Source organism: Biomphalaria glabrata, chromosome 10 (genome assembly GCF_947242115.1).
Source record: "Biomphalaria glabrata chromosome 10, xgBioGlab47.1, whole genome shotgun sequence".
Taxonomy (NCBI): Eukaryota; Metazoa; Mollusca; class Gastropoda; family Planorbidae; genus Biomphalaria; species Biomphalaria glabrata.
The window spans coordinates 26,176,504-26,197,763 of NC_074720.1; the positions used below are offsets into that span (position 1 = coordinate 26,176,504).

General features: G+C 31.7%; 1 protein-coding gene across 4 annotated transcripts; it reads right to left on the minus strand.

Moving 5' to 3' along the window:
* Nucleotides 1–222: 222 nt before the first annotated feature.
* LOC106054442 (protein phosphatase inhibitor 2-like) lies at nt 223–20,149 on the minus strand. Of its 4 annotated transcripts, XM_056043304.1 has the most exons (7): nt 20,000–20,104; nt 11,907–11,975; nt 8,672–8,875; nt 7,519–7,622; nt 5,773–5,910; nt 4,888–4,918; nt 223–3,142 (listed from the first exon to the last, which is right to left on the minus strand). In XM_056043304.1, exons 1-7 carry the CDS (start codon nt 20,062–20,064, stop codon nt 3,127–3,129), a joined length of 627 nt encoding a protein of 208 aa, XP_055899279.1. In that variant the 5' UTR covers nt 20,065–20,104; the 3' UTR covers nt 223–3,126. The 4 variants fall into 4 exon arrangements, 3 of the variants coding, with proteins under 3 accessions (XP_055899279.1, XP_055899278.1, XP_055899280.1); XR_008780039.1 differs by having other exon boundaries at nt 4,888–5,910; XM_056043303.1 differs by having other exon boundaries at nt 223–5,910.
* Between the last annotated feature and the right edge of the window lie 1,111 nt (nt 20,150–21,260).

Below are 21,260 nucleotides of genomic sequence, written 5' to 3' on the forward strand. Positions count from 1 at the left end.
TTATGACATGACATTGTGTATTATTGAAAAATAAATCGTTTCATCTTTGTATTGTATTCTATAAGAATATATTCAATAAGTTTGCATATTATTATCAAATTGCCTGCACTGTGAGATTTCATAGTATTAAAAGAAACATTTTTTTCAATGAATACCATATTTCCCATTTTTAATATATGTCAGAAACAAGTTTATAAATGGAAATAAAAAAATATTAACACATTTCCTTTTGTGGTAAGTTTTTATTCTAACATAAAACAAAATACTTAAATTTAAGGGAGACAATGGGGAAAGGGCTTGTCAGAGCTTGAGTTACCCAATCTTGATGTATGTTAAAAATACAATAGCATTGGTAGCTTAAAAAATAAAAAGCCTGATTTAATTCAGAAGAAATATAATCACACCTATTACAAGCAAAACAGTTCCACGAGCAAATTTTGCTTTGTTCAACATGTACACATCATTAGAAATAAATATTTTGACTGAATGTATTATTTTACCACATCCATTTTACTTTGTACATAGAATTTTAATGGTAAGATCTAGTATTAGAGCACTAGGAACAAAGGAAAAAAAAAACCCAGCAACTTATATTACTGGCCAAATGACTGGCATGGAGAAGTGAAATAGTCCAAGTCACATAGTTGATAAAATGCTTTTAAAAAAATATATTTGGATTTAGATATTAATGTCCTGTGTGTCAAGTACATAGATCTCTAGCATGACATTGTCAAATATTACTTACAACACAAGTCACATTCATCTATCAATAGTCTTTGTAATAATCATTTGCTTAGTCAACCAAAGAACTAAAAAAAGGGGGAGAGTTGGGGTTGCACTTCACTTACAACCAAGGCAATGTTTGGCCCACACAATGAGATGGAAGGTTTAGTCTTTTTGTAGTGAATGCATTTTTATTCAATTAAAATAGTTTGAATGACAAGTAAAAACAATTATAAAATGAAATAAAAAGCTATGCTAGTCTATAGATATTCAAAGTTAATTCTTGGCAGAAGTTGCAGAGAAAAATTGCCTGTAGTTTCTTTGATTTTAATAATTTCATTTCATTTGATTTTTAACAAAATTAAAGATTAAAATAGAAATATTCTACATTATGATTCAAACATAACTAAAAAAAAACATTACAGTTATCTTGCTTACATCTTGCTATCAGTTTGACAAAGTTCCACTCTGATTTATAGATCATCTTTACATAGATTTAGGAACATTTCATTCATGTCTTAATGACCTCCTCCATGTAAATAAAGGTTGCTTCAGTCCAGAAACATTGAGTTCTTCTTATCTGTTTGGATGAAGATGTGAAAAGGAAGCTTTATTGATAGGACTTAAGGGAGTCATTGTAATTTGATCAGCCTCTTGGATGCAAGTTATTTAATGTTATGCATGTCACAACTTCTAATGTGCACATCTTTTGTGGTCACCAGTTTCTGACTTGACAAGACTTCTTTTTTTTATTGCTTCCAAGCCATACATAACTTAAACAAAAACAAAACCTCATTCCAGAGGAATTGAGTAAAAATTAAGTTTTTAATAGCCCTTTGAATCTGCTCTTTAATCTTTTCACAACAGAAAATATCCTACTAAGTGATATGTAGTACTTGACATTCAAGCTTCTGTAGCAAATAGAGACCTTTTGTAGAACAAACACATAAATTGTGTTCTTTTAGTATTGGGTATTTTGATGCCTAACCTCTTGTGTTGTTTTGCAAAAGTCCAATGTCCCACAGGCTGGTTGGGTAGGACTGTTGTAAAGGACTAAGTAACTAGATATAACTGCAACACATCAAAGCAACATTGAATGTTATTTACAATGAGCAGTTTAATAGAACAGCTGGTTGCAAACAACTTGGAAATAAAACACTGAACAGAGAATTAAAAGTAACAGCATTTGTAAACTAGAGTAGAGTACAAGAGACATTTTACTACAATTCACCTTTCCATACTCAGACTGTCAACAACCAAGTGATCAGTATTTGAGTGATATCATACTTAGATGCAGTTGTTTTTTCAGATAATACATATAAAAACATTTTTTAAAAAGGTTGACCTCAACAATACATTTGTAAGGAATAAAAAAAAATTAAAGATTTAAAATAGTTCATTTTGTTATCATCTTAAATGTGTGACTATGAACTAGTAAAGTTCTCTGTTTCAAATGTAATGGCTTATTATTAGATTTTGTAAAAGTTTTTAATTTTTGGTTCCTGTATAATCTATGAAAGTGGCGATATCAAACTAAATTAAGCTTCCAAGAGAATTACTGGATGAAGGAAAAGGATAATTCTACTAGGTGGTGTTACAACAAATTAATGTATTGTTAATCTCTTGGAGCACTTTGTTGTTAGATAAATCTGATTTTTAAATAGTTATTTGATTAATAGTATCAAGTATGGAAAAACCAAAGTACACTTGCTATAGCACCACCTGGCAGACAATACTAGTGTATACCAACTCAGACAATATTTTGATGTGTAACAAAAGTACCAAGTCATAATAATCAAATATCAAGCAAAGAGTTGCATAAAGTTTTCATTGTGGTAGAACCAAACTTGATGAGATGAGCATGCAGGCTTTAAAAACTCATTGACAAGATTTAACAAGTCAGTCTACTTACTATGAACACAACAATGACTCATTTATTATGCCCTTGCAATTTTACATGGAAGAAATCAGCAATGCTCCATTACACAACAGAAGACTTTAAAGTAGATTCTCTTTCATTTAATGGAGATGTAATAGGATCATTCTACACAGAATTACTTGTCTATAGGACTAATCTATCTAACTTGAAATACTTGATTACATTGTCTAAATGGGTGATAGTTATTGATTGTTTCTGTAAACAATTCAATTCCTTTGATTCCAACATGCAATGTTGGAAAAGAAATACAAATGATAAAATATTTTTTGTTACCAGCCAACAAAAAAAAAAGTAAATAAGGAACAGTGAAACACAAACTTTCCAAGTACAAGTGTATCTGTATTATCTGACTTTAAAGTCATACATTAAGACAAGTTTGAAAACAACATAAGACTTGTGTTGACAGGATATAGTCACTTATTATGTTCAAATAGCCCAGGCTTTCATGCCTGTTAGAGTAGCTATCAAGTTACCATACACCTGGGAAATTAAAAAAAAAAGCAGTTTACACAGCTATACACTAACGAAATCTTACATACTTTTGTTCATGAATATTTCCTTAGGTGACAAAATTTACATTGGCATTTTCTCCTTCCAATCCATTGATTATTTCTAGAACAAAGTCTCATGGTTTATAGATTAAAATAAGTAAAAATCAACCCAGGACTTATAAAGATGTTTTTTTTTTTGTTTTAAAGTGCAACTTCATGTTTAATTCATGTGTAGTAATCAGTGTCACAAGTTCCACCCCCAAGCTAAAAGATAGATATGAATAGTTAAGCCCATTGCCATAGACACTAAAAGGTAGAAGTGAGCTGGAACGTCTTACAAGTAATGTCTCAGACTAAGAGGGAAGTGGGATGGCCAAAATAAAGTAGGAAGAGGTCACTCATTAGTAAGGCTGAGACTACCAAAATAAAAGATGAACTCTACCAAATAAGTCTGCTGGAATGAAATGGTTACTGCACAATGATTTTCCAGATGTACCATGTGATTTAGTCAAGTCTGATTGTCACACTATTAAGATAAGTAATTATATTTGATATTTTGTTGCGGACAAGAAACTAGTAATATAACACACACTTTTTATATTCAATTCTAACAAAGTATTAACAATTTAATTAAACAATCAAAATACATTGAACTATGAAATTGAAATGATTGCTACATTGAGATGAAAACAAAAACAAGACAAAGAAAAAATACAACAACTTTGATTTAACTAATCTCACAACCAAAACATCATCCAAAATTGAACACTTGAAAAATTGCAGCATGTAGGTTCAGGTAGTGATCAGTCAACTATGACTAATTCTTCTTGCTTGGGCAAGTTTAACTCCAAGATATGTTTCTAGAATCAGCTTTTCAAAACACAGAGTTTCAACTCCTAGCCTTGCATTGCTAATGCAAATGTCGTGTTGATTAAATTTTCCCCATTTCCCACTCATCATTCAAACCTTGTAGCTCAAAGTCTTAAGAACTAATTCTAATGGCACTACTTGAGTGTTACTGTTCAAGTTTAAGTAGTTTAACCTATGAACTTCCAAAACAATGAGAAAAAGGATGGGGGGAGGGGGGGTAAAGAAGAGAATGCTTGTGTTTAACTTTGTTGAGTCTCTGTCTCTCTTAGAGAATACCAACTCAATCATTCTAAAATGTCAATAAAACTAACATTAAAAGATTCCCTAATCCAAACAAATCACCTATTTGCTACCACATAATAAAACATAAGAATCTCATCACATAATAACAATGACATCATCATTAGAATGAGAACTAGTATCACAAATACATGGGTCAAACAAATATCAACCAATAAGTTGTGTGTACTACTTGAAAGACCAACATGGCTATTAAAGCTCATTAAGAGAAATGAAATACAAAAGAAATATTTTAAACTGAGACAAACATGTCTGTGCAGTTAAGCTAAGTAATTCAATAGGTTTGTATTTCATTCAAACAGTATCAACAGAAATCTTGGTAGTTCAAAACTAAAGCTCTAAAAACAATAAATCCAAATACATGGATCAAGGGAATATTTAGCTATTAACTTGTGTCACCAAGGGAGCAAACAGAGTTTAGCATTAATAGGAATATCCAAACAAAGAGGGACATGATTGTTTGATCATTAAAAATAAAACATATTTGTCAACCAAAGAATTGGCAAGAAACTAAAAATGAACCAAATCAACTATTAGCCAAGTGAAAGTGTTATGGACACTCACCATGCCTTGGGCTTAACTGACTTGGCTTTATCTGGAGCAGAAAAAATGTAACACCATTATGCAGCACAAAGACAAAACTGATGTGAAATTTAAATATCTGACACTATTCGAGTAAAACAAAATCAAATGAAATCTTTCTTTCATTCTTTAGTAATATTACTTCCACAGTCACTGTCACACCAATTCATATTTTCATGTGTGCTTCTAAAACCAGAGCAGTTAAAAAGTACCTGATACTTCAGTGGCAAAATAGAGGAATAATATAAAATATTGAAAACAATATAAAATAAGACTTTAATATACTATTGCTTACAGAAAGTGAACTGAAGTAATGTTCAGCAAAAGTTCTATTGCTATTTCATACAAGTTTTTAGTTCTTTCCTCAGATATTCTTCCATTGACATCAAAATAACCATGCTGCATAGAACACAATAGAACATAAACATTGTCTAAACAATCCAAACCTAACCAATCACTCTTACACAAAGAAAGACAACTCCCTTACAGCCACTCACATATGTGCTCTTTTTAAAATAATGTACATTGAACAACATTTAAAAAACAAAACTACATTTCCTATTAAAAAACAAACAATGTTTGGTGTTAACAAACTTGCACAACGGTTGTCATGCTTGTTTTCAGTAAGAGGATAAGACTATGTTGTGAATTCCTAATGAATGGCCAACACACTTTCTAGAGAGTTCATTTTTTAAGCTAGCACCCCTTTATCTCTCTAGGTCTTTTTTTACCATCAGTCTTTGCTTTTACACATGAATGTGCATAATTAATGAAGACAAATTAGGCAATTACTGAGGGCCAACAATGTTCAATCTTCTTCATCAGCCTCATCATTCTCTGGAACATTATCAGATGCCTGGCTGTTACCTTTTTCTAAGGACTCTGCTTTAGCATTTAAGGCATCATCATCGTCATCCTCTTCTGCCATTAATTTTTTTGCTAGCTGAACTGCCTGGAATTCATTATAATGCATTTTCCTCTTAAGCAGAAATGCTTTCCTCTTTTCTATCAGAAGACAAAAATAACAAAAAATTATTTTAAAGAAATAAAACAAAATGTATGAAAAACATGTCATTTGAAAAGGATGAAGAATATTGTGATGCTTTGAAAGCACAGACACAAGAACTCTTATGTCACCTTAACTTGTCACATATAATAAAAGTTATTCTTGTTTATTGTTATACAATGTTTTTTAGACAATACTCAATACTTTAATTACAAATGAATGACCTCCATCTTAGATAAATCTTTAAATCTGACAGAGTAACTTCTTTATATCAGTAATGGGAACAGACTTTGCAAAAATTGTAGGAAATTTTCTAAAACCCACGTTTTGAACTGGCCAATCACAGCAACTTAAATAAGAACTTGCTGAATTCTCTTTAAATTATGTAGAATTAATTCTATTTCATATTTTCTTTCAAAAATGTTACATATTAATTACACAGCATGAGATTTACTGTACACATACACACACAATGCATGCAAGGCACTACATTTAGATGAGAGGACTTGACAGCTTTTTGCTGTTTTATATTGGTCCAGGCAGTCTAAATATTCTATAATAGATAATTGCTTTACTGGTATTGTAACAACTTCTCTCTCTTAAACAACTATAAAGAATTAATGTGTTTGAAAATCAAAACATGCTGAGTTTTTTTAAATGTTTCAAAAATATGTTTGTTTCACTGGTCATTAAATAGTACATGAATTAAATGAACTTTCCATTGGTTCACTAAAAATGCTTTAAAAAGCAACTGAGAGAGAGCTGTTGAATCTCTGTTCTGAGTTCTTGTGCAAGAACAACCAGATGAGGAGCAATACTTTAGAGGGAGACAATGTTCAATAATATAACTGCATATGAGGCTTCCTTGTGTGATTCACTTTCATGCAGATAGATCTAAAGTTGTTTGCAGGAAGTGGGTCTCTAGGACTAGGGCACTACTACACTGGGCTTGTAAAGTATTTAAAGCAGTAGTTTTTAGTTTATTAGTTAGAATTAGATATAGAAAAATTTAAATATATATTTAAAATATATTACTCACTATTAGATCAAGATTCTAGATGTACATTTCTAAGAGTCTATCTACTAAACTAAATAAAAAGTAATATAAATCTAAATCTATGTGGTAATCCATAAATCTAGTAGATCTATCATTTCTATATACTGAAGATCATCTCAGTTGATAATGATCATCTTGATTCAAATCAGTCTAGATCTAGACTTTTAGCTCTAGATCTAGGACTAGGGACTAAAGAAAATGAGATAAAAAAAAAAAAAGAACTTTAACTTTGTCAATAGACTGATAACAGGTGTGCACATGTCCAAAGCAAATCAATTCTTGTTTGGCATTCTTCCGCAAATGGAAAAATAATCAAATCTGATTTTGTTTTCATTTTTTTTTTAATTGGGGAAAAAAATGAGATTATTTTTTTTGTCAAAGAAATATCGGGGAAAAAATCAGATTTTTTGTTAGAAAAATAAATCAGAAGAAATTTGTGAACTTCCAAAAATTTTTTGAAAATTCCCATCACTGTTATATGTTTCTGATGACAAACAAAAATATTTCTTAGCATTTATAAATTAATTGGAATGTGAAAAAGAAATCCTACTTCTTTCCTCTTCTGTTTCATTCTCATGTTCAGCGTCATCATCATCATCATCTGTGACACCATAAAAGTGTTTTTCTTTACTGGTCTCCCCTTTATCCTCCAGCCTAAACAAGTTTAAGACAAACACAATCAAGCAATAGAGAGAAGTCAACTATTGGTACTAGTGAGATTAGAAAAAGATGCAAGCTTATCCAAATTCTTTAAAACTATGAGAATATTATTGTTTAAAGAACTAATACAAAAAAAATAGAATAGTTTATTCTCTAATTGGAGATAAATTTGTGTTTTGTGACTTTTGTACATTGAAATGTTAATTCCTTACCTTCTTCTAAAATAAGAGAATAAGCTTGGATGTGAGATATCAATTTGGACGTGAACAAAATACTGACAGTAAAGGTATAGAATACTTTGGTTTAATATATCAGTTCTGACAGTAAATGTATTGAATTCTTTGGTTTAATATATCAGTTCTGACAGTATATGTATTGAATTCTTTGGTTTAATATATCAGTTCTGACAGTATATGTATTGAATTCTTTGGTTTAATATATCAGTTCTGACAGTATAGGTATTGAATTCTTTGGTTTAATATATCAGTTCTGACAGTATAGGTATTGAATACTTTATAAATCAGTACCTATATCTTCTCACACACTGAGAAAATAAAAGCATAATAACAACAAAATAATGTGTAATGTTCTGAAGAAGTTTATGTATTAAGTGACATGGCATCACTCTGTCATTTTCATTCCCGGTTTCAAGTGGCCCATGCACTCCATGAAACTGTTGAAATACTTATGTGATCACCAATTTAAGAAGGAGATGACTATTGTAGGCAGACACCCCCCCACAATGTGTAACTGAATTATGGACTAGTGAGACTTCTGAATCCCTACCCCAAACTGGAAGCCAGTTTATTCTTTTATTTGTTTGTTAGCCTTTATGTTCTACTCTACAGATGTTCCCACATAGATGCCAGGAAAATATTTGCCCTAAAAGTAAAACAACTAGAAAATCATGGTGATGCCAAAAAGTATTTTCCGCTAACAATAAATAAAAATTTGATTAAAAAACATGTAGGGAAAGCATGTTTGAACCAATGCAGACATTAACATAAAACTGATGGTTATTGTCATCTCTTTACAGTACTAACCTCTTGGCTAACAAAGCTGGGTCCAATTCTCCAAGGGAGGTAACACTTCCTTTTCTTTCCCCACCAGTCTCATCCTCAGTGTCAGATACAGCTGCCCGGTTGTAAGGAGTGGGGGGTTCATCTACCTTCATGAAACCATAGTCTTTGTCTGGAGGATGATATGTGGCAAGGATGTTCATCTCATCCCATTCTATCTCTTTCTTACTGTGGACAACCAAATAGCAGTGCCATTACAAATGAGAACATAACACAGACTACACTGTCAATTGTTCCATAGATATTAGTATGTACAGAGAATTTTTTTGAAATACCAGTAATAATGGGAAAGCTTCTTTTATCTAAAAGGGATTTACAGTTGCAAGTCTAATTTGAAACCAAACAACTTATGATAATAAGTATTTAGCATGTACTTTCCTAAGCTCTTCAACACAAATGATTTGAAAGTTTTTTCTGTTCTTTTTTAGAACTAAACATGTGAAAGTTCAGGTGTGCAGAAAAATTGTTTGGCGAATATTAATAGAATGAATTGACTAAACCTTCAACATTTTTTTAACCTTCAATAAACCATTAACTATATATTTAGTGCTAACTCTAACAATCAATTAACTATCTACTTAGTACTAACTTTAACCTTCAATTATCTATGTAGTACTAACTTTAACCTTAACCTTCAACTAACTATCTACTTAATACTAACTTTAACCTTCAACTAACTATATAGATCTATTTAGTACTAACTTTAACCTTCAACTAACTATATAGATCTATTTAGTACTAACTTTAACCATAACCTTCAACTAACTATCTACTTAGTACTAACTTTAACCTTCAACTAACTATATAGATCTATTTAGTACTAACCTTATCCTTCAATTATCTATGTAGTACTAACTTTAACCTTCAACTAACTATATAGATCTATTTAGTACTAACCTTGACGTTCAATTATCTATTTAGTACTAACTTTAACTTTAACCTTCAACTAACTATATAGATCTATTTAGTACTAACCTTGACGTTGAATTATCTATTTAGTACTAACTTTAACCTTAACCTTCAACTAACTATCTATTTAGTACTAATTTTAACCTTCAACTATCTATTTAGTACTAACTTTAACCTTCAACTAACTATTTAGTACTAACGTTAACCTTCCACTATCTATCTATTAAGTACTAACTTTAACCTTCAACTATCTATCTACTTAGTACTAACTTTAACCTTCAATTATCTATTTAGTACTAACTTTAACCTTCAACTATCTATCTACTTAGTACTAACTTTAACCTTCAATTATCTATTTTGTACTAACTTTAACCGTCAACTAACTATCTATTTAGTACTAACTTTAACCTTCAATTATCTACTTAGTACTAACTTTAATCTTCAATTAACTATCTATTTAGTACTAACTTTAACCTTCAATTATCTATCTATTTAGTACTAACCTTAACCTTCAACTAACTATCTATTTAGTACTAACTTTAACCTTAACCTTCAACTAACTATCTATTTAGTACTAACTTTAACCTTCAACTATCCATTTAGTACTAGCTTCAACCTTCAACTAACTATCTATTTAGTACTAACTTTAACCTTCAACTAACTATATAGATCTATTTAGTACTAACTTTAACCTTCAATTATCTATTTAGTACTAACTTTAACCGTCAACTAACTATTTAGTACTAACTTTAACCTTCAATTATCTATTTAGTACTAATTTTAACCTTCAATTAACTATCTATTTAGTACTAACTTTAACCTTCCACTATCTATCTATTTAGTACTAACTTTAACCTTCAACTAACTATATAGATCTATTTAGTACTAACTTTAACCTTCAACTATCTATTTAGTACTAACTTTAACCTTCAATTATCTATTTAGTACTAACTTTAACCTTCCACTATCTATCTATTTAGTACTAACTTTAACCTTCAACTAACTATATAGATCTATTTAGTACTAACTTTAACCTTCAACTATCTATTTAGTACTAACTTTAACCTTCAATTATCTATTTAGTACTAACTTTAACCTTCCACTATCTATCTATTTAGTACTAACTTTAACCTTCAACTAACTATATAGATCTATTTAGTACTAACTTTAACCTTCAATTATCTATTTAGTACTAACTTTAACCGTCAACTAACTATCTATTTAGTACTAATTTTAACCTTCAATTATCTATTTAGTACTAATTTTAACCTTCCACTAACTATCTATTTAGTACTAACTTTAACCTTCAACTAACTATATAGATCTATTTAGTACTAACTTTAACCTTCAACTAACTATCTATTTAGTAATAACTTTAACTTTAACCGTCAACTAACTATCTATTTAGTACTAACCTTAACCTTCAATTATCTATTTAGTACTAACTTTAACTTTAACCTTCAACTAACTATCTATTTAGTACTAACTTTAACCGTCAACTAACTATCTATTTAGTACTAACTTTAACTTTAACCGTCAACTAACTATCTACTTAGTACTAACCTTAACCTTCAATTATCTATTTAGTACTAACTTTAACTTTAACCTTCAACTAACTATCTATTTAGTACTAACTTTAACCTTCAACTATCCATTTAGTACCAACTGCTTTTTTAGATTTTTGTAAAATTATGCTTACTATATTATTGAATGACTAAGCATTTGTTCATGTCAATTGTTCTATTGTTTTTAAAGATATTATTCTTAAATTTTTTGACTCATTAGACTTCAATATAACCATAGTATTTCTATCTAATCTACTGATCATAGACTGATTTGAACATTTAAAAAAATGTAATTATAAACTGTCTACAGTATAAATAAGATGATCAACAAAAACTTTTGGAACTGAAAATCCTGTACAAATGTTTCTAAGCAGAGCCAGTGTTTATGAAATACTTTATATAAAAAAGGTCTTTTAGTTTACACCTCAGAATGTGAACTAAATAAGACTGCAAGAATAAAATCATAATATAAAAATGTTGGAAAATCTTGAAATAAAAGCAAATTAGGTGACATAATAGACATAATTAACATATTTGCGTTCTGGGCAGTTACAGAAAAATAACAATTTTCAAAACAACAACATTGTTCTAAACAAAAGAGGAAATTAAGAGGTAAATATTATTCATATAGTCATTTATAAAGGAAGTGCAAAAAATTGTAAATACTTAAAAAATGTTTTCAACAAACTCAAAGTAAATTAGAATTCTGCAGGAAAGTTGATTACTTATCATCAGACTCAAAACATGAACAGGAGGATGAATTGGATTTTTTAGACTTGGATTTTTTCAGTGATCTGTAGGATATGCCATCAGTAATATATAGGATGGATTATGGAAAAAGAAATGCCAGGCTAACTTAAGTTAAAACCCATCAATGAGATAGATTAGATAGAAGGCTACTTGTTCTAAGAGAATAATGAAGATCAAAAGCAGAATGGTTCACAACAACAACTAATCATACAGTACTAAAATACTTCAAGTATATTTATGGACAATGAAATAATGGTCTAAGAAAATAAAAACCCAATATTAGCTTTTTTTTGTGTGTATATATACTAGCTGATACCTGTGCTACACTAGGGATGAATTAGTTGGTATAAATATGTTTATTTTGCCTAGAACATTCTAAAATCCATCAATAAAATGGCCAACATAACAACATTTTTCTAGCCCTCAAATTCTAAATCCTTTTTTGTGTCTTTCATCCAACAAACAAAGGGCATGCAGCCCCTATAATAGAGTATGCAGTAACAACTCCTAGCCTTCCATCTCCCTGTACTATAATCCCCCCACATATACATACAATATTTACAAATAACAGTTTGAAAAAAGAAAATCACTATTCACAACTTAGTTAACACTACAACATATTAACTTTTATTTTGTCAGTCATGGATCTAGATCTAGAGACTCACTAAATTTAGAATTTCCTATTTTCACAAACTGTATTATACCCCCCCCCCCCCCCACACTTTTTTTCAAAAAAAAAAAAAAGCAAAACAACCTACACACACTTTTCATTGGTTCTTCAATTTTTAGAAATTTATAATTCATGCTTTAAAATAGAGATATGCTAGGTGATCTAGATCTCATCAACTTTTAATTGTTCTACACATTATCATTAACTATAGTCTGAATGAAAGAAAGTTGCACACACACAAAAAAGGTGTTAATATTAATAAATTGTTTTCTAATGTAGACAGTTAGTAGAAATTGTAAATAAAACAATCATTTTTGGTCAAAGTAACTGCTGCGGTTTCCATTTTGAAAATGGGTTTGTTGTCCTATGCATCAGTTAATAAAAAAACAGGTTAAATGGTTTGTATTTTTATTGTCCACAGCAAGTGGGAGAATTAGTGATGATCAGTCAGTTATCAGGACCAAAGATTTTATATAAATATAAATATATATATATATGGATACATTTTTAAGAACACTATAATGCATTTACATTTTATGATGCAGACATGGTCAGAAAATAAGGAATAAAGATCAGTAATTTCATTAGAAACGCAGATCAAGCTGTAAAATACATTCTCTTAACAATCACATAGACAAGATATATTTAATGATTTAATTTAGGGGGTCTTTTTCTGGTTATCAATGTTTACTACTTATGACTTAATCTAGAATCTTATTTGTAGACACATTATTTTTTACCCACTACTTTGGTAGGTAGTTGGATAATAAGACAGATAATAATATTTTCTCTCATAGAAAATCAGTTACACTTTTGCATTGGTCTAAAACTATTGTATTTTTGTTTGATAATAAAATTAAATGGCCTTTATGTTTGTATAATTTGGGGGGGGAATTTTTAAAAACAATTTACAATGTTGGCATATGAAGTTTTTAAAGCATTTAAGTTCAATTGACTAAATTTTTTTTTCTAATCTTTAATTTTTTCGTTTTATATAGGTAAGCTGCTTCAAACAGATTGTGTTTAAAATGATAAGATCACATATAAATTTTTTTTTTCTTTAAGTACTGCATTCATCAATGTACTAATTTCTTTTTAAACATTTTTTTTTTAAATCCTATTTTAGATCCCGTATAGCCCAGGTTTTGTGCTGAAGAAAAATTGAAAACAGAGGGTTGCCTTGTGATGTGGTATGCACTCTGGAATGTCATCTCCATAGTCACAGATAGATATAAAGCTAAAACTGGTGTCTTGTGGGAGGTTTGCACTAGGATGTAATAATCTTCTAATCTGGAATAACATACAAAACATATAAAATAAAAAAAAATAAAAAAAAAAAGAATGTGATCTTTTCTTTCAAATGAAACTTGCAAGTTGACTTTGTTTATATGCAATCAGAAGTTAAATTACCAATGTCATTCATTAACCCAAAAATTATAGGACAACTAGGACAAATTAACCTGATTTCCACAAGCATGCTTAGCCAACATTGGGGCTAACAGAAATGTTCTTGAATTGATAAATGTACATTGCTGCTTCTACTAGTTGTACAAGGATACATTTGTTGTCATTGGACATCTTTTAACAATGATCAGAGACTAAATTAAATTTAAATAATTTAAAATAATTTAGTTACTTTAGATTTGATTTTATTAGAGTACTGTCATTTTAAAATGTTGGCATAGTATACTATATAGTATACTGTACTTTTTGTAAACACTCTTTATCCATTGATAAAATAATTTTGTAAATTTTTTGTAGACTCTGAAGTCTAGGATACGATCCAAATTTGTCTAAATATTCAAATACTAGCATTACTCACCAGCTACGCCTAGTTTCCAGGCTATTAGATACTTCATTTTTTTTCTTACTTATAACAATAATAATAGAAAAGTAAACGCTCCCCCATATATATTCCTTTGGACAGCCAAATCGAGTATCTATTAAGCTGAATTGGAACGGCCCGTGAATTAGAGTATCACTTCTCTTCCCCCCACACCCCCAACTCTCCGCCGTAACAAAGTCTTATCCTATACTCTTAAGTGAGCAATTCTTGTATGTATGTATATATATAGATATATTTATATAAACTTTATTATAACAAGGTTACAAAAGACAGTTTGTGTGGAAACACAAACTCAAAATCGGCCCCCGAAGAGGTCCACCCAGGCAGGCTTCAATATTTTCAGAAAGAACATCCGAATGAAATTATATCAAAGACAAATGAGAGATAAGAATGGAGAAAGAAGGTTAACAGATCTTGTGTAGTGCCCCAACGGTCCAGCAGATCAAAGGATAGGTGAAAGTGAATGCAAAGTTAGATGTGAACCTGGCCTAACTAGTTCCCCTTTCAGACCTTGTGGTCTATAGGGCAGATGATGTAAAGTTCATCTGTTTTTTGTGGCCTACGGTTAACGAGGGTGTCATGTAGCCAGCACAACGACCAACGCCTTTACTTTTCCCCAACTAATGTCAGGTACCCATTAGAGCTGAGTGGACTCAGAGGCGCCCAAAGATTCCAAAGTTGAAAATCCCAGTCTTCACCAGGATTCGAACCCGGGACCCCCAGTTCGGAAACCAAGCACTTTACTGCTCAGCCACCACGCCTCCCCTGGCCTAACTGATGTCTTATAATTGATCTAATTGTTTTAAAAGGCTCAATCTCTTAATCAAATCCTCAAAACAAAAAAAACAAAAATTTCCGCAATAAAAAAAAAAAGTTCAGGAAAATGACATTTACAAGATTACTATTCGTTTTAAATTAGGTCTAACATATAATACATACTAATTAGCTTTTTCTCTTTAAAAAACTGCTTGCATAACTGATTTTAAAAATTAGATTTTTCGCGTTCAGAAAAAAAAAGTAGCCGTTGCATCAGAACTTTGAATGTTCTAAAATATTGTGATGTCGGATTTTCAATATCTTTTCTAGTTTACGAGATCTAAACGGGACGGACGGACAGACATTTCACACAAAACTAATAGTGTCTTTTCCCCTTTCAAGGGCCGGTAAAAAGGGCTCTAATGATTTTCTTCAAATTTCAAGGTCTATGTATATAAATAAGAAAAAAATTCTCAGCTTATTGGCCACATCAGGAAAACTCAAGGAAAACCATTAAATCAGTTTGAAAATGTTTCATTATCATAAAATTAATTTTGGCTAGAATGTTTTATGAATGAAAATTTTCCCTGTGATGTCAAAGGAAAAAAAAAACTTGACACCACTTATGTCACCGCATACAGCACTACACTAAACATTTCTTTGCAAGCATAAACAAATTTTAATGAATCAATAGGTCTTTATTAAACATCTGCACACCTTCTTATTGTAGGTGGTTCTATTAGCCTTGTCACCAAAGTAAAAGCCACTTACATGGCTCTCCGCAATTAAGTGTAAACAATTTATAAAATGTTGTTAAGCGTTTTATGCAGCTAAGTCAATGGAGGTAAAACTCAAATAATGAAATTCAATAACACAGGCAAAAGGCCAACAAGATTAGTTAGTGGAAGCTGATCTTGAATATCAACCAAGAAGTTGAATAATGTCTCAATCTCTAGGCTCATAAAAAGCTTCCTCTCTCTAAAGCTGTTATGAGTAGTCTGTCTACACATGTATCTGTTTATATTTCTCAAAACCTTGTCTAGTTTTTACTAGTCAAGTCATTGTCTCTAAAGTCAAAACATCAACTATTTTCAAAACCAACAACTAATTTCTAATCATGCCATAACAACTCCTCCCCCTCCCATTAAAAAAACTGCCACAATAATAAAATAATACATCGGCAAATTTTATTTCATTTTTTTCTTCCATAGTTCAATAATAAATCAATCTACATAAAAGTGTTTGTAAGAATCTGTGCATTATTAAAGTACTAATAAAAACAATGAATATTTATGAATTGCATTGTAATACTTTAATAGTGAATATCCTAATAATAGTGCAAAATTTTATTCTTATAGTATTCACTATGGTCCAATCTTTTTGGTGGGATGGTGAGGTAAGGGGTATTTGGAAGCAGGTATCCGTCTTGCCTAATAATACAAAAGTCGTGATATTTTTAAAAAATGCTTTTTATGTAGACAAAGATTTGATAGGGCTTTTGTTTTTTTCCTGAATGGCAGTCGCCAGGTTGCAAATCTCTCAAAAATTGTTCTTAGTGTGCACCCAGGAGGTAAAAGGATAGCTGCCTGGTCGTGCGGTTTGCGCGCTGGATGGTCCAAGGTTCAAATCCTGCCCGCTCCCATCCCCATCGTCCTGCGGGAGGTTTGGACAAGGAAGTAATTATCTTCAACTCTGAAGGAACATCCGAAACATGTAAAACATTTTTGAAAAAAATTTTACAAAGGAACCAATGTACGAAATTTGATGTGAATAAGTACGGCAGTTTAAGAAATCTCATGATCAATGAATGTGTCAGTCAGTCATTGATAACTTAGAAATTTATTATAGATTACTAATATTATTAACTTAGGGCTCAGCAGCCAAAACCAACTTACAGAAAATAGACAAGGTGCAAAATATAAGCCTTAAAATTATGACAGGGGCTATAAAAACAACACCCATTAGAGCTATGGAGGAAATTGCTGCCCTCGTCTCTTTGGATGAAAGAAGAGAAAGAAAAACCCTGTCCCAATTCACCGAAATAGAAACCTTAGACAGGCAACCACTCAATCCAAAATCCACAAGACTGGCACCCAAAACCGACTAAAAAAAAACCTCATTTTATTCAGGAATCACAGAACCTAAAAAGGAAATACCACTTAGGAAATATAACTATTGAGTCAATGAAGCAGCATAATGCTTTTCCTCCCTGGGACCAGAGTTCCCTCCCTCCTATAAGAGAGAGCATCGAAAGCATAACAAAAATATCAGATCCGATCAAGGAATTAGAGAACTCTTTTCTAAAATTCCATTACCCCAACAACCAATGGATCAGAATCTGCACAGATGGATCCTCTCAAAAATCGAACACAAATGGAGAAGCTAGCATACTAATTGAATGGCCCAATGAAGAAAGACTGGAAAAGTCGCAACTGGTGATCTCTTGGACAGCCATAGACCAGAAAGGCAAGCACTGGAACTAGCAGCTACCACATTAATAAACTACCATGTACACCGAACAGCCAAGTTGTCTTACTGACCGATGCCAAAACAGTCCTTCAAAGCCTGAAAAACTCGGATACATCCTAAATAAAACAACTCAGGACAGCTCTTGGAAACCTTAACATCAACAGCAAGGAAACTGTTCTTCAATGGAATCCAGCACACATTGAGAATGAAAAAGCAGACATACTGGCCAAAGATGGAAGAATGAACAAACAAATGAAAATCCCTCTCTACCCAGAAGATAATAGATGAAAATAATAGAGTGTAGAATAAACGAGAATTGGACCAGCTCACATCCCAATTACAAAAAAAAAAAAAGGAAAAAAAGGACATCTATTATATGTATAAGGATCTTGACATGACCAACGCATAATTTTTATACTCAGAAACTGTAGCAACAGAATGAGACAATATATGTTCCAGAAGCTTAAAGTGGGGACGAGCTAAACCTGCCCTTGTGGAGCATCACCAGAGAATGCTGACCATGTCCTTCACAGCTGCATAGTATATATCAAGAGGCCCAAACAAGACTCTGGCCCCAAAACTCTCCTACAGAACAAAAACTATAATGGAGAACTGCCTGATCTGAAAACCACTGCACAGTTCATCTCAGATTATATATTATAGGGTTACTGATCTGAACCCTCCGACATGTAGATTCTAGAATCTAGATTCTAGATTAATATTTTTTCTAATCCTTAAACTTTAATTAAGTGATAAAAGTCTTATTAACAGACCTGCCTACCAAAAAAAGTCCAAATGCGTAACGCTGATGGTCAAAATGCGTATTTTGGCACCAGAATGCGTAACACTTACGCGATCCACTATTTTGTCATATATATATATATATATATATATATATAATATTAGATCTAGATGTCATGATTAGATCTACAATCTAAATCTAGATCAATACGACAATAGAGATAATATCTAGACTAGATCTGGATCTATGTCTATATAATAAATATAATCTACGCTAGTCGCTAGATCTGGGCTCAAGAGTGTTACAGATGCCGTGGATCCGCTACAAACGTAGGTCTACTCTCCAAACTTTCGTAGGCCTACCTTCATCCTTGATCTATTCTATACTAAGAATCTAGTCTAGATCGAGACTAGATGGTAGTAGATGTTATCGATCTAGAATCTAGTCAATCTAAAATGATATTAATCATACTAGATCTACAACTAGATTGTAGGCTAGAGTAATTACTAATGTAGAGAATCATGACATAACGTAATGACTAGCTAGACTCTAGCTCTAGCTAGATCTATTTCTGTATAACAAGTTATCTAGCTCTAGAATCCAGATCTAGACTAGATATCTACAATGTCACTCAATGTGTTTTGAATCGATAGCATTTCGATATTTTTTTCTATACAAATAAATACGGGAATCAGGGATTCAACATAATTAATTTCTACTAATGAACTTACAAAAAAAAAAAGTCACGTTGGTGTATCAGCTAACTGACGGTACCAACCTGGTACCAACCCGCCACTCCCTCACTCTCGCGTTCTTCATTTCTTGACTAAATCTAATTGCTATTAAGAACCAATCAACGTATAGATCTGGACACAATGTGTTCCCCCACCTTTTCTGTTTATCCCCCCCCCCCAACAGAACGGCTTAGCGTGACCTCCGTGACCGCTCGTAAGCTAGTCAAGAGAGGGGGGAAAGGATACGAAATGCGTAACGCGACGGGTTAAATGCGTATTTGCGTACTGACGGTCATTTTTGGGAGATTTTGCGTAACGAATACGCATTTTGCGTAACGGTAGGCAGGTCTGTATTAAGTAGACTTAGTTTTTAGTAGACTATTCAGTCTATTGTAGTATTGTAACTTTTTAAATGCAATTTAATATTTATATTTTAGCCTTCTATTTATTTTTAGGCTAGATCTAGAATAATCTACGTAACATTCCCCTTGCCCTCTGTGTTCACTTGTTACTAATTCATCTAAAAATCTAATGTTAGGTGTTTTGTTTACTCAATCACTGAGTCAAATTGTGACTGGTGTCTCAGTCTGTCACTGACTCAGTGACTGTGTGTGAAGTGTGTGCAACACTGTTACTGTAACACTCGCCTGACTCGCACAGCCTACAGTACTACATTTGACTTAACTAACAGTAACACTGTGTGTAACTACGACTGAAGTGAAGATAATATGATTTAGATTAATTAATATCAATTGCGTTTGGCTATTATCTAGATCTAACTCTAACATTAACTGGACTACACATGTATTTTTACTTTTCATTTCTTTTTTATTTTTAATAAAGTGATCTACCTATGATCTATACTTCCTGAGTGTTTTAAAATGCCCTTTTTCGGCTTCTGAGATGTTGAAGCCATTTTGACAACAAAAAATTACCAATTTGCAAGAATTCTTTTGATTAGCTGCGAAGAAAAAGGGTAGAATACTGCACAGAATGAATTCTCCCAGATATAAACGTATCAATTGGATGATTATTTGTAGTAATATTTTTAAACCTACTTTGAAAAGAGCGTCCAAAATATTCTTCAGCGACTCGTCATACTCATAAATATATAGATAGTAAGATTGTATAAGGCCTACTAGTCCACTACTAGATGTCTAATAAGGCTTGTAATTAATGCAATAAGACTTGTCTTCGAGTCCGGAGTTTAATGAGGAATGTAGTATTTCCCGTGGCTACGCAGCCACTAGCGAATCCATAACTTTGGAAAAAGGGGGGGGGGGGGTTTAAAACCCTAACCCTAACGCCCAGTAAACCCTAACCCTAAGCATAAACGCGCGTACAGCATATAATGGCATATATATATATATACGTTTTTTTTTTTAAAAAAACAGTGTTTCTCAACCTTTGGCGAAAAAAAAAAAAAAAGGTCTTTATCTTGACAGCAATGTGGTCTGGGCCTGGGGTAGCACTATATAATAAGCTCTCACAGTGGGGACCGGAGCTAAGCCCAGACGCGAAAAGCGTTTTCTTGCATTCTTCACTGCAGAAACGCATTCTCCTGACTTCTACAGCTCATTATTCATCTTATTAAAAAAGGACCTTTTGAATAATGTTTTACTTGAAAAATATTCCATTATGAAAATTAATGTACAAGCCCTTACGCTACATTGCGAATCCAACCGATTTGTTCCTTGAAAAGATAATATTCCCAACATATTTAGATTAAGACTTTGAGGATCGCCGCCGAAATAAAATGTATTCGTAAAATAATATTAAAAAAAAAAGCGTATTTGTAAGTGATAGATTTTGTTCAATTGGCATAATATGTTTGTAACTTATTGGTTTTTGTTACATATGGTAGGCCTATAACTATAATTCAAAGCTCTAAACAAAAAATTGGGAACTGGGAGGAGAAATTAAATGATATTCTACTCATTTCTACTGCATTTTAGGATTCAAGAATATATTGAGTTATATAGTCTCAAAATTTTTTTATACAATAGAAAAATATCAGTATGAGTAAATAAAGGTTGGGAAAAGGTGACTATATGATATTTGGGTTCAGAACTCGATCATCTCAATTGTTACTCTTATAATGAAAAATTTCGT